The sequence below is a fragment of the Sminthopsis crassicaudata genome, chromosome 2, assembly GCF_048593235.1.
Source record: "Sminthopsis crassicaudata isolate SCR6 chromosome 2, ASM4859323v1, whole genome shotgun sequence".
NCBI classification, from domain to species: domain Eukaryota; kingdom Metazoa; phylum Chordata; class Mammalia; order Dasyuromorphia; family Dasyuridae; genus Sminthopsis; species Sminthopsis crassicaudata.
This window is the reverse complement of record NC_133618.1, coordinates 566,591,711-566,605,310: the sequence shown is the minus strand read 5'-3', so window position 1 is coordinate 566,605,310 and position 13,600 is coordinate 566,591,711. Positions and strand designations below refer to the sequence as shown.

General features: G+C 35.1%; 1 protein-coding gene across 8 annotated transcripts in view; it reads right to left on the bottom strand.

The window, feature by feature from the left end:
- Positions 1-13,600, bottom strand: part of WDR93 (WD repeat domain 93) — a 53,156-nt gene that overhangs the window by 34,345 nt on the left and 5,211 nt on the right. For 7 of the 8 annotated variants that reach the window (XM_074295146.1, XM_074295149.1, XM_074295148.1 and 4 more), the window contains exons 2-6: positions 6,706-7,082; positions 5,400-5,595; positions 3,692-3,756; positions 1,907-1,985; positions 183-298 (exon numbers count right to left, since the gene is read on the bottom strand). In XM_074295146.1, coding sequence (XP_074151247.1) covers positions 183-298; positions 1,907-1,985; positions 3,692-3,756; positions 5,400-5,595; positions 6,706-6,969 — 720 coding nt within the window. In that variant the 5' untranslated portion in view covers positions 6,970-7,082. Of the gene's footprint in view, positions 1-182; positions 299-1,906; positions 1,986-3,691; positions 3,757-5,399; positions 5,596-6,705; positions 7,083-7,232; positions 7,525-13,600 lie in introns of those variants that run through there. The other variant, XM_074295144.1, reaches the window with a different exon arrangement.

Sequence of the window (13,600 nt, the reverse complement as noted above, 5' to 3'; positions counted from 1 at the left end):
AAATTCCACCTAGAGAAATAGAGTTAGAAGAGCCAGAGTGGAAAATAATCAAATGGGTATGAACTTATGTTTCTAATCTTTTTCCTATACTCTGGTATTCAGCTTAGAATGTGGTGAGCATCTGGGGTACAGATGTAAATCTAAAAAGAAACATATAGATCAAAATTGAAATGTTTTCTTACTAGATGCAAATGGCTAACTTTCTTCCGTGATAGAGAAGAGGAATGGGGTTGCTCCATCTCCTTAAGCCAGGATTCCTTGTTCAATCGATACACATCTAGCCAAACATCTCCAGCTCCTGCATTGGGAAACAGTCATTGAGCAAGTTCAAATAGGCAAAATGTCTTTTGTAAAATAGTCTGCCTTCTCAACTTTTGGCAGGGGAACATTTATATCCTGGTAAGGAGGAGAAGGATGATGCAATCACTGTTACAAGCTGTGACCCCTGAAGGGATTTTTCTACTGAGAGGAACATTTTAATAACACCCTTTAGAACTGGATACTCAACCATACAACTCTTCAATTGTCATCACTAAGCTATTGAAGTTGTCTAGAAAGATTAAGGAAAATCACATCCCTCATACTTGAACAGTGTAAGTTTTGTTCAACTAGTCTTGGTGCTATATTTCAATGTTTTATGTGTTCCAAGCTACATCTTTGTTTTCTACCTTTAATACTTAATTATGAAAGAAAGCTGTCTGGAGAGGGAAAGTTATACATGGGAAGTGGAGCAGAAATAATCATGGGATCCTTGATCAGTTGTGTTCCCCTAAGCCCACTGGATGAAACCGAAGGACCTAAGAAGCAGGTAATAGAGGCCATGAAGTGTGAATGTATAAAGTAAATGCAAAGAAATTTGTCCCTTAAGCTCCTTCCTTAATATGACAAAAGTACAGGGCAGCTAGACATAAATCCTGGCAGAAGATTGGTCTCAATGAATTCCAAACTATTGGAGTTCTCTAGGATTGGATCCCTCTAGGATCCAATATATAATCTTTTGATACTTTATGCTCTTTCCAAATTGAACCTTTTCTATCTAGTGAATCCGCTTACACATTCTCGCCTCTTTAGACTCAGTAACTGTCTAGCCATACTGGCCAGCTTCACACACTCCATTTTTCCATCTATCCTGGCTGCCCACCATACCTGAAAGGCACCTCTGCCTCTTGGTATCCCTTGTTTCTTTAAAACTCTGTTTAAGTGTCACATTGTACATGAAACATTTCCTGATCTCTGATTGCTAGTGATCTCCTAACTTGTATTCATTTTGTATATATCTACACCCCCCCACACACACATACCCACAACACCCCCCCCCCACACACACACCTGTAGGCTATTAAGCAGCATGATGGAGAGAGTGCACCACCTGGAACTGGGAAGACCTGAGTTCAAATGTAGACTCAGATACTTATTTAATATGATTTTGGGCAATCAACTTAACCTCTGCCTCTTCAGTTCCCCCATATGTAAAATGGGAATGAAAGTATCTGCTATGCAGGCTGTCATGAGGAATAAGTGAGATAATTTTGTAAAGCACTTTACAAATCTTAAAACTGCTAGTTACCGTGGTAGTGGTGGTGAAGATGATAATTATAAACTTCTTGAGAGTAGGGGCTGTTTCACTTTTGTCACTCTATCCCCAGTATTTAGTACAGTATCAGGAACATAGCAGACACTTAACAAATGCTTCTTAACTAGTTGACTAACATTAGAGAAGATAACTGGAAGTTATAAAAGTTTGCTGGACTGGGAGGATTTTAAGTCTATACATCTAATATCTGCTAATGTGGAAACAGAAATTTCTTATTCGTGACAGGAAACTATACCAGAGCTGGACTGCTGCTCTTATGTGGGGTGGGAAATATGTATCTGAAAGAAGATAGCAGGTCTGCACATGTCTTGCCTTGGAGAAGTATGGCCAGAAAAGTCCCTGCAGGGGAAATCTGCAAATTCAAACATGTAGTCTGTTTGCTAATATCTTCCTGAAAAAAAATAAAGAAAAAGGAGAAATATCACTACCAATTAGGCTTAGCTCAATGAGAGAGAAGATATATATTTTGCTTTATTTTCTGGTTGACATTAGAGAAAACAAATCACTCAAAATTGTCATTCATATTAAAGATATTTTACAAAAAAGCATTTGCTGAAAGAAACAATGAAGAATATTGAACCATAAAAAATACTTGAAGTTCTTTCATTTCAGCTAGGGAATAGGACAAGTGCATGTATTATTTTTAATGTTCAAAATCTTTGGGATTTCCCTCAATTTTCAGATTCTCCTAATGATTTAGAAAGATTCTGTGTTATGTGATATCTTGGAAGATTAGCAGACATACAAAGACCAAAGCCATTTAAGTCATTTTATTGATTTGAAGAGGTTCTAGTTAACACTAAAAATAAGGAAATTTTGCTTATCAATAGCATATAGATTGAGGATAGTTCTACTGAGTTTCTTTGCAACTTTAATAAATTTTATGCTGTTAAAATCGCCTATCATTAAAGTAAGGTAGTATCGAATGTGAGAAAACTGGGACACTAACTATTAATGGAGCTGTGAACTAACCCAGTCATTGTGGAGAACAATTTGAAACTATGCCCCAAATGCTATAAAAATGTGAAGACTCTTTGATTCAACAAAAAACTTCAAGATCTGTATTCCAAAGAGATTAAAAAAGGGGAGGGGGGGGAGGAAGGAAAGGACCTTTCTATATAAAAATATTTATATCAATTCATTTTGTAGTGGTGAAGAATTAACAGGTGAATGGCTTAACAAGTTGTGGTACATGATTTTAATGGAATGTTACTATGCTATAAGAAATGATGAATAGGTTGATTTTAGAAAAATCTGGAAAGATGTTTATGAACTGATGCAAAGTGAAGTGAGTAGAACCAGGAGAATACCGTGCACAATAACATCAATATTGTACAATTATCAACTGTGAAAGACAAAAATACTCTCAGCACTATAATAATCCAAAGATAATTCCAAAGGATTTATAATGAAAAATGCTGTCTATCTCCAGAGAAAGACCTGCTGGAATTTGAATGCTAATTGAAGCATACTGTTTTTCACTTTCCATATTTTTAGGTGGATTTTTTTTCTTTGGGCCTATGTCTTCTTTCATAACAAGACTAATATGGTAATACATTTTGCATGATTGAACATGTATAATCTATATCAAATTACTTACTATTACCATCTCGGGAAAGAAGGTGAGAGGAGGAGAGAGAAAATTTGGAAGTCAAAAATTTTTTAATTTGTGTTTACATGATAGGGGGAAAATATTATTAAAATATAAGATAGTGTTGCTATTCAATAGGATTTGAGTACACTTTGAGTACACTCAATATACACTGAACATAATAGTCCTATTATGAGTTTCTCATAAGACAAATTTATACTTTTAAAAAAATCATATATTTCTTCTGGCCCTAAGACAAGACAGGCTTTTGTTTTTGCTTTTTTTTGGGAACATCTGGGTTAGTAAAGATTCTTCTCTCACTCTCTGCCAGGGTATATAGTTTTATGTACACTCTAATGTGGAAAACACTGTTAATGGAGAGGGGGAAGGTAACAAGGAAAGGTGGCTCCCTTTGGTCACACAAGCCCATTTTAATTCCTAGTCCAACATATACCTCCAATATTCTAATGTAGTCTTTGTATGAGTGACAAAAATAAAAAACTCACCACTTCATTGATGGCTTTGATTAGGAAAAGAGAGTCTTTGTAAAAAAAAAAGAGACGAACAATACCTGAAATAGAAGACAAGTCATTGTAAAAGGCAAGGCTGCTGGATTTCAAGAAATCTCATTTCCTAATTATGTAGTTAAGTTCCTGCTCCAATTTGTGTTAAATCTCAACTGGGCATTTTTTGCACAATAATTTTTTAAAAAATATTTCCTTATAATTCCCAAAGTTTTTGCTCCTCCAATCTTCCAAGCTTCTCTCTCCTCGAACCAATCAAAACACATTGTTCCCTTTTAGCAGAGGACATGACTATTTCTCTTATAAAAAATTAAGCTCTGTGAAGGCAAAGTGTCCCACTTTTGTCTTTATATCATCAGTGCTTAAGACAATGGTGGCAAATAGCAAGCCCTTAATAAATGCCTGTTGAATTTAAATGAACTGAAATTTAATTTGAATGACAGGACAATCTCAGCTCCCCAATTATCCTGCCTAAATCTACCATACACACTTTACCACTCCTCCCAACCTAAAATGTTGATGTCATTCTTCTCACTTGAAATCCCCTCATCCCAAAGTTCTTTCCACTTATTTGAAACCTATCCATCTTTTAGATACTGTGAAATTCCATATCCTCCATGAAATCATCTTCAACTGCTTTAATTCATACTTATCTTTTTTTTCTGAAATCCTTTAAAAATTATCATTTATAACACTCATTTTGTCACTTAATCACATACTGCCATGTAGTTGTTAAAATTTTTAAAGTGTGTATATTTTGACTCCTCAATAAGAGTATAAGCATTTTGAAAATAGAGATCATATAATAAATTTCATATATTTTCATATAACTTCATTGCACTACTCATTAGAAGCATATACTTGAGGTGTGTATATAATTTATATATATATACATATATGAATATATAACATGTATGTATATATGCTAAATTTCCAGAGTTCTTCTATTACCATTATTTGCATAGTCTTAAAAGGAGCTTTAACATGTATGTGGCTGCATGTTATCATTTCTCATCCTGTAGACCTGCATCCCTAATCTGGCCTTCATCCCCACAACATAAGGATTACGAAGGCATTTGGCACAACACCAGTGACACCCCAGTAAGGATTATAAATCCCTAGTGTGTTGACCAAATTATGTTCAGACTTCAAATCAAGAAAATAAAATAAAAAACAGCAACATTTATTTCTGAAGTTCTAATGTGAAGATTTTATCAATAGAAAATAGGTTTAGATAAGGTCCCAATACAGTAGAAATGATTCTAATATGGACCTAATGATATTGTAAGTCTGTTATGTAAACATACAGAACCAGTTTCATTAGATTCAAAATGACTTGAGGGTGATTAATTTTTTGGCCACAAATTTTTAAGCTTTATGAAGGAATTGCCTTCTGAGTCAGAAGAGACTACCTACTTTGTTGGAATCATGGATACTTTAAGAGTACCAAAGGGACCTCAAAGAAATGATATTTTTTCCCCCAAAGTCCCACAATAACTATATTAATCATGTATGAGGTCTAACATTTGCTGAGATTCAGGTGTCCATGCTTAGATTTAGAGAGAAAAGCATATCTTGTAGCCAATACAATTCCATCCACACAAAAAACATACAGGTTGTTTTTTGTTTCAAAACAAATCTATGGACATCTCTAAAATGATTTTTTTTTAAAGTCAGAAGAAATAAGTACCCATTTCATCTAAAGTAGCAATAAGTATTTCATTCCCAATTTCTGTAGCCCAGATGTTCATGATCTCAACTTGTCCTGAATCCCAACTACAAACACGTGAATAATTGAAAGATATATTGAAGACTCTTATTCCATTGGATGACCCAACAAACACGTAGCCTTTACAGATGGCAAGGCAGTTTGGCACACTGGAAAGCTGGGAAGACAAATCAGAAAACAATATATGATCATCAATTGTCACCATTCTCATGTTTAAGTCCAAAAATCATCTATAACTCCTTTCCAAAGAGAGAAAAATCTTTTATGAATATATATGTAATATACATTAAGAATACATTCTTCTACCTCACATCATTAATTCTAATCTTCAAGAATCAACAATGATTTATTTGTACTCTTAACTCTACAGGATGCAATTACATAGAGGGGATAAATGGAGAAAGAAGTCTCCCTCCTTCAAATCAGGGAGAAAATTCCCTTTAGCCATATAGGTCCAGGTCACTTTTTCATTAACATAGAGATTAAGTGATTTATCCAGAGATATACAATCAGCATTTATTAAGGCCATGTCTTCTTGGTTCCAAGGCTAGTTCTCAAACTACTACATAATGCTGCCAAACCAAATACACACACACACTATATGTGTGTGGATATGTGTGTGTGTGTATATATATATATATATACATATATATATATATGTATATATAAATACTATCCCTCACCAAAGAGATGCAATAGGAAATACTTGCTCTCTACCATATCAGGGAAATGTTTTTCTTAAACTAAATTCATTTTCCTCTTTTTTCCCCACTAATCAGAAATTAATGGGTGAACAATTCAATTGTCTCCAAGTTACATTTATTTATTGTTACATCAAATTTATTTATGTATTTGAATGAAGGAAACATTTATGTTATATTCTTGTAGGAATGGGTATCTAGGTTAGCAGTCTCATCTTGAATCTCCAAAGGCAGTTTTAAATTAAATTTAATATAACATTTAGGCAGCTCTTTGTTTTAGTAGATAGACTGTTAGACTTGAAGTCAAGAAGACCTGAGTTCAATCCAAACTCAAATACTTGATGATTGTATGACTGATTGTATGACTGGTCAATTCACTGACCTTCTTCTGCCTTAATTCCTTCATTTGAAAAATGAGAAAATGGTAACATCTGTCTTCCACGGTTGTTGTGAGAATAAAGTAAAATCATATTTTTAAAGTGCTTTGCAAACCTTAAAATGCTATATAAATGTTATTATTATTAAGTTCTTTATCTATTGCATCAGCCTAATTTCAGTGAATATACCTGGAATCTTTGAGATGGTAAATAGACCACAGGCTTAATCTTAAGTATTGTAATTGCCTCTGTTGCTTCTCTCTCCTCAATGATTTCCCATGCCCGGTCAAACAATAGGTTCACTAGTTTATTGATCATTCGGTAGGGCTGAGGCAGAAAATCACGGATTTGATCTGGATCCTTTAGGAAATAATCTCCTTCTTCATCCTTAATCCAATCCTGTTCTTCATAAGCAGGAATCTCCTGGCGTCCTTTCCGGATATATACTGGCATCTTGATCTTACTGGTCTACCTGTTGTCCTCAAAATGAGTTTTCTTTGGGAGATACAATGGTAGAAACTGGCTATTTCTTTTTCAAAAATTTCTGCAAAGTTGTTGCAGAATCACTGTTGAAGGAATGAGACATGTTAAAAGAAATAAAAAGTACCTTCTTAAGGATAATATATAATCTATTATGAGCCCGATTTCCTATGAATTAAACATAATGAAGTTATTTCCTCTGGAAACCTGAACTTTCATCATATCAGGTTCCTTACCTTGTTCACTGAAGATACTCCCCACTCTCAGCTGTAATGTCAGGTGAAAATTTCTGTATTGATATTCAGTCATCTGCTTGATACTTATCATTAGATCTCTGGAGACTTTTTAGGTACTAGTCAGGCATATTTTCTATTTTGAGCCCAACAGAATATACAACTATAAAAGGAGAAAATTGATTTTGCATATCACTTAAAGAAATTTTATTACTAAGTAATCTCTAGGGTCATTTCAACTCTAATATTCTCTGATTCATTACTCTAATTGCATTAAGTCCTGGAATACTTGGAATATTTGGAATTGAGTAAAACAATACATTCACTTAAAAGACCTTATTTGAATATTTACTTTGTAAAAATAAAGAAAATTCAAAATCCATATAATTAAATGAGTAGTCCCCTGAGTCGGTCCTGGGCAGCCACTGAAGACAGACAATGATCTCAGCCCACATCTAAGTAAGAGGATGAAAATGAGATAGATTGATTTTTTTAAAAATGGAAGATCATATTCAGTAACCCTGAATAGCTCACTGTCATCTTTTTAATATTATTTAAGTAACAAAAAAGCACAGATCTGCACTGGTAGAGGAATTCTTCACAAGAAACTCATAAAAAGATGAAATCACAGCTTAATTTAAAAAAATAAGAGAAAAACAAAACTTCCAGGAAAGTTATAAGGCTACAAACAAAGGAACACTACAATTTCAGTAGAATCACAAGTGGAAGTGACCCAAAAGGCAAGAAATTCTCGGTTGGTAGAAGTAGGATGCAGAATATTACCACTGATGATATACCTGCAGACATTTAGGACTGGGGGAAAAAAGATATTCAGGGGAGAGGAAGAAATAAAAAATGTTCAGCTTGAGTGCTAAAATGATATCTATAAAACATTAAAAGAAGCAGAGGCTAAACTCCTCTACAAAAGGAATAAAATAAGAAAGAATTGCATAAAATAGGTAATCCTGGATAGAAGTCACAATGAGAACATTCCTAAGAACTGCTCTCTCCTTACCAAATCAAATCATACAAATAAACGAGCACCACAATTTAAAAAAAATCCAATAATGACAAGAAAAAGAAAAGTGAAAGAACTTGCCAATATAATTATTAATCAGTGACAAACTCACCAGTGTGCCATTCTATTTTCATGTCCTTCTCTGACTCAGGCAAACTAATAACCTCCTCAGGTAGGAGAGTTTTTTTTTCTCTAGTAAATTTATTTATTTTAATACACATTGCTTTATGAATCATGTCAGGAGAGAAAAATCAGAGCAAAAGGGAAAAACCATGGAAGAGATAAAAAAAACACAGAAAAAAGAAGTGAACATAGTATGTGTTGATTTACATTCAATCTCCTTTGTTCTATGGATGCAGATGGCATTCTGTCCAAAGTCTATTGGGATTGCCTTGGATCACTGAACCACTGAGAAGAACCAAGTCTTTTATGGTTGATCATCCCACATTCTTGCTGTTATCGTGTACACTGTATTCCTGGTTCTGTTTATTTTGCTCAGCATCAGTTCATGTAAATCTTTCCAGGCCTTTCTAAAATCAACTTGTTCATAATTTTTTTATAGATCATATTCCATTACCTTCATGTACTACAACTTTTCCAGCCATTTTCCAGATGATGAGCATCCACTCCTTTTCCAATTCTTTGCCACCACAAAAAGGGCTGCTACAAACATTTTTACACATGTAGGTCATTTTTATTCCTTTCTGATTTCCTTGGCATATATATTAAGTAACAGCACTGCTGGGCTAGAAGGTATGCAGAGTTCCAGACTGCTCTCCAGGATGGCTGGATCATTTCACAACTCCACCAACAATGCATTAGTGTTAGGGCAGTTTTAAATACCTGTGTAAGGGCCCTTTAAATGGGCTGCGCCACAGCGCATCATTGAGGCCCGGAAGTAATTTCTGTGGATATTAGGACTGCCTTGTAGGTGGGATCCTGTCCATTTTGAGATAGCTTCGTAATGGGTGACTCTCTCGCTGATTGGCTGTGTGTGTGACCTCACAGGCCCTATGTAAGCCCACTGCAGGCAGCAGTCGTTCTCTTTAACCTGGCGTTCTTCACCCTGACTCCCTAGCCTGGGTGGCCAAGCCGAGATGGGTAGCCAAAAGAGGTAAGGGTTTTAGTAGTGAACATGTGGGTCTTCTGACCAGGTGTTCACTCGGGAACCAACAAGTCAGGGCATCAGTCAGGGCATTATGTGAGTAGGTATAATAAAGGCTTTTAAGATTACACGTGGCTGTTCTTGAGCGCTACCGGTTATTAAACTATAGATTCAAGAGATTGTGGCCAGAGACCTTTGAAGGCCTCAGAGGAGGCGAGCCAGGTAGAGTTCACACTGCTAAGCACAGTGGTCAAAGGTACTCTGGTGGGTCTAGGACAGACTAGTAATTGTAACTGCCAGGAGAGCACGTTACATACCTGACTTTTGGAATTAACTTCTAATTAAAGTTAAAAGAATCTTTGCCAAGATGAGGTGAGGTCCATGAATAAGACCAGTCCTGAGATAGAAGAAGAAAGGGGGTGGAGTGTTTTGGAGCGTTAGGACTAAAAAAGTGATGAAGGATGGACACTCATGTCACCCTGGCTTCAAGTCTGAGTACCTGCATAAAGCTCTCCTTGGTGGTGAAGAGAACACATATATACTTATCACCTGGGGTCCATGTGAGGGAGAGGGTGCTCCATGGACTTAGGAAAGCAAAGACCCTTCTGGCTTTCAGCTTTGAGAAAGGACATAGTTCAAGGCTGCTTGGGGAATGAATATAAAGGGGCTGGAAAATAGGAAAGGGGAGAAGGCAAGGTATACACAAGGGATATAAGATGGCAGATGAGGACCTGGAAAATTCCAGAGAATGAGTCAATTGGGGCCAAAGTGAGACTGGCCAGGACGCCTCCTGAAATGGCAGTGCCAGTGAGAGAGTCACTGGTGTGGAGAAGATGGCCCCAGGGCAGGGGGTGGGATAGAGAAGTCCAGAGAATAGCTGAGCCAGGAGTGAAACCTCAAGTTTAAATCATTCATTGATTTAGTCAAATTTCAGAACTAAAAATCAAAGAACAAACTATACAAATAGTGAAGGAGAAAAGCCTTCAAATTCTAAAGTCTCCTTAAAATCAGTAACATGAGATAAATCAGTGGTTAAAAGAAAAATCTTAATATAATATTAGGAAAAACAAGAGAGAAACATTGTTACACCAAAATAAAATATCCTACAAAAAGAAAGCCTAAGTATCAAAGAAAATAATTGATATTTAGTCAAAGGGAAGAACTAAAATTATTCCTTCAAAAGAACATGCAAACTAACAAAACAGCATACAATTAAAGACTCTTAAATAGTAACGAAAGTGTAGTTAGTTTATTTTCATAGGGATAATGCTAGACAAGAACATGAATGAAGGACTTGGGGGGAATGTCTTTTCATTTGTTGTTTAATTTTCTTAAAAAAACAAAAAACAAAAAACAACCTTAGAACCTCTTACACTCCCCCCAAGTGACCATGAAAAGGCAAAGAAAACATCAATGGGCTAAAAATCTAAGGAGTAGGGGCAGCTAAATGGAGCAGTGGGTAGAGTACTAACCTGAGTTCAAATCCAGCATCAGATATTTAACACTTACTGGCTGTGTGACTCTGGGGAAGTCACTTACTCTCTAAACAAAACCAAAACCAAAAAAGAAAAACAATTGCCTCTCAAACATAAAACAACTCAAGGCAGATTTTTAAAAACTTAAATAATAAAAAAAAAGAATCTAAGGATCAGAAGATCTACTCAGAAAGTCAGGAAAAGAAATATGGAAAAATTGAATTATATTTGAAATATGTATATCTTAACACTTCATTAGTAAATATTATGGATAATAGGAAAATGACTCCCAGAAGAGAAAATGGCCAAATAATCATTGAGGAATCTCAAGAGAAGAGATGGATGACAAGTTTTTAATTGCTCCCCCTGCCTTCGATGTGGTGAGAGAGTAAAGATAGGACATTGGAACCTGAACCCTGAGAAGGAATGAGAATTTGGGAACAGTGAGAAGAAAGGGAACAATCTTAGAACAAGCACGAAGTGTTCCTATGAAGGCAAAAGGGAGAGAAGCAAACTCTTTCTGGAGGTGGAGAAAAGGATGCAGACACATGGGGAGATTAGCTTCTACAAGACATGTTCGTGCATCTCAGTGTAGCTCCCACTGGAGAGAAGAAATGTTTCCTTTGGGCACCCAGGAACGTCAGCATCAGAGAAGGTTAAACAGGATATCAAAAATTCAGAAGAAGAGTCTGATGGCATCACAAAGGATAAACCATGAGGAAAATATAAAGAACAGGATCATTGACTAGGGTGATAGAGCATTTTCCTCTAATATATTTCCCACATAAACAAAAGCTCTTTGGGGTCCTTAATAATTTTTAAGGGTATAAAGAAGTTCTGAGACAAAAATATTTGAGAATTTCTATTCTAGAGAATCCTAGAAGTGGTGAGGAGTAAGAAAGGTAGTACAATGAAAAATAACACATCTCCAACTGATAAACAGTCAAAGGATACGAACAGGCAGTTTTCAGAACAAAAAAATCAAAGCTATTTATAGCCATATGAAAAAAATGAACTAAATACTTACTGATTATAAAAATAAAAATTAAAACAATTCTGAGGTGCTACTTCACACCTATCATAATTGATAATATGACAGAAAAGGAAAATGATAAATTGGAGGGAACATGGAAAAACTGGAATGATAATGCATTGTTGGTGGAGTAGTGAACTGATCCAACCATTCTGGAAAGCAATTTGGAATGATGCCCAAAGGGTTATCAAACTCTATATCTTTGACCCAGCAATACTACTACCAGGTCTGTATCCCAAAGGAATCAAAGAAAAAGGAAAAAAGAGCTATATGTATAAAAATATTCATAGCAACTCTTTCTGTGGTAGCAAAGAATTGGAAACTGAGGCGATGCACATAATTTCTGGTTTATGAATGTAATAGAATACTACTGTGAAATTTAAAAAAATGATGACCAGGCTGATTTCAGGAAAAAACATAGAAAGACTCAAATGAATTGCTCAATGTGAAGTGAGCAGAACCAGGAATAAACAGTAACAGCAATACTATATAACAATCAATTGTGAATGACTTACCTATTCTCAGCAGTATTAAGACAATTACAAAGGATTTATGATGAAAATGTTATATACCTCCAGAGAAAGAGCTGATAAAATGCTGATCAAAACTTATATATACATTTTTTTACTTTATTTTTCTTGGTGGTTTTTTTGATTTGTTTTTTCTTTTGCAAATGGCTAATAAGGAGATATGTTTTAGATGGCTGCATACATATAATCTATCTCTAATTGCTTGATGTCTCAGTGAGGTCGGAATGGGAGGAGAAAGAATTTAAAAGTCAACATTTGAAAAAATAAATGGTAATATTTTTACATTTAATGGAGAAAAATAAAACTGAAAACAGATCTTGGAAAGGGGCATTAATTATTATTATTACTGAAGCAGAAGAATGGATAAATGGAAGATAGGAGGAAAGAAAAGATTAATTACTTCAGTGTTATCTGAGTTAGGAACAGGAAAAGTAAAACAAGGGAGAGAAAAACAATAATAGTAAAATAAAGGAATTTTGGATGGGCCAAGGTAATAGAAGTTAAGAAATTGGGGAGGAGAATGGGGCTCAGAGAAATGTAAGCAAAATAAATTTCAGAGATTAGGGTCTAATTTATAAGAGGAGGTGAATATATACACACATTATATATACACATGTGTGTAATATGATATATACCATGTGCTTACTATATATGTACCCAAATGTGTGTATCTATGTGTATGTATATACATACATACATACTATTCATTCTTTTAAGTATTCAATTTACGGCAGATGACCTAAACCTATTCTACATCTTGTCTCAGAAATTCTCACTATTATCTTCTGCTGTCTCCCATTTCTTTCTACTGCCTCACAAGAAGTATCCTTCCAGTTGGAGAATTTCTGAATAAATGACAGTATATATTTGTTAAAGAACATTATTGTTCTATAAAAAAAAGATCAACAGGCTAATTTCAGAGAGGCCTGAAGAGACTTACATGAACTGATGCTGAATGAAGTGAGTAGAACTGAGAGAACTTTGTACACAGCAACAGCAAGATGTAGGTAATGATCAGCTCTGATGGATCTTTTCAACAATGAGATGATTCAGGCCAGTTCTGATAGACTTGTGATAGAGAGAGCCATTTGGATCCCGAAAGAGAATTTTGAGAACTCAATGTGGACCACACTGTAGTATTTTCACCTTTTTTGGGTTGTTATTTGCTTGCTTTTTTTTTTTTCTCTCATTTTTTCCTTTTTGATCTGAT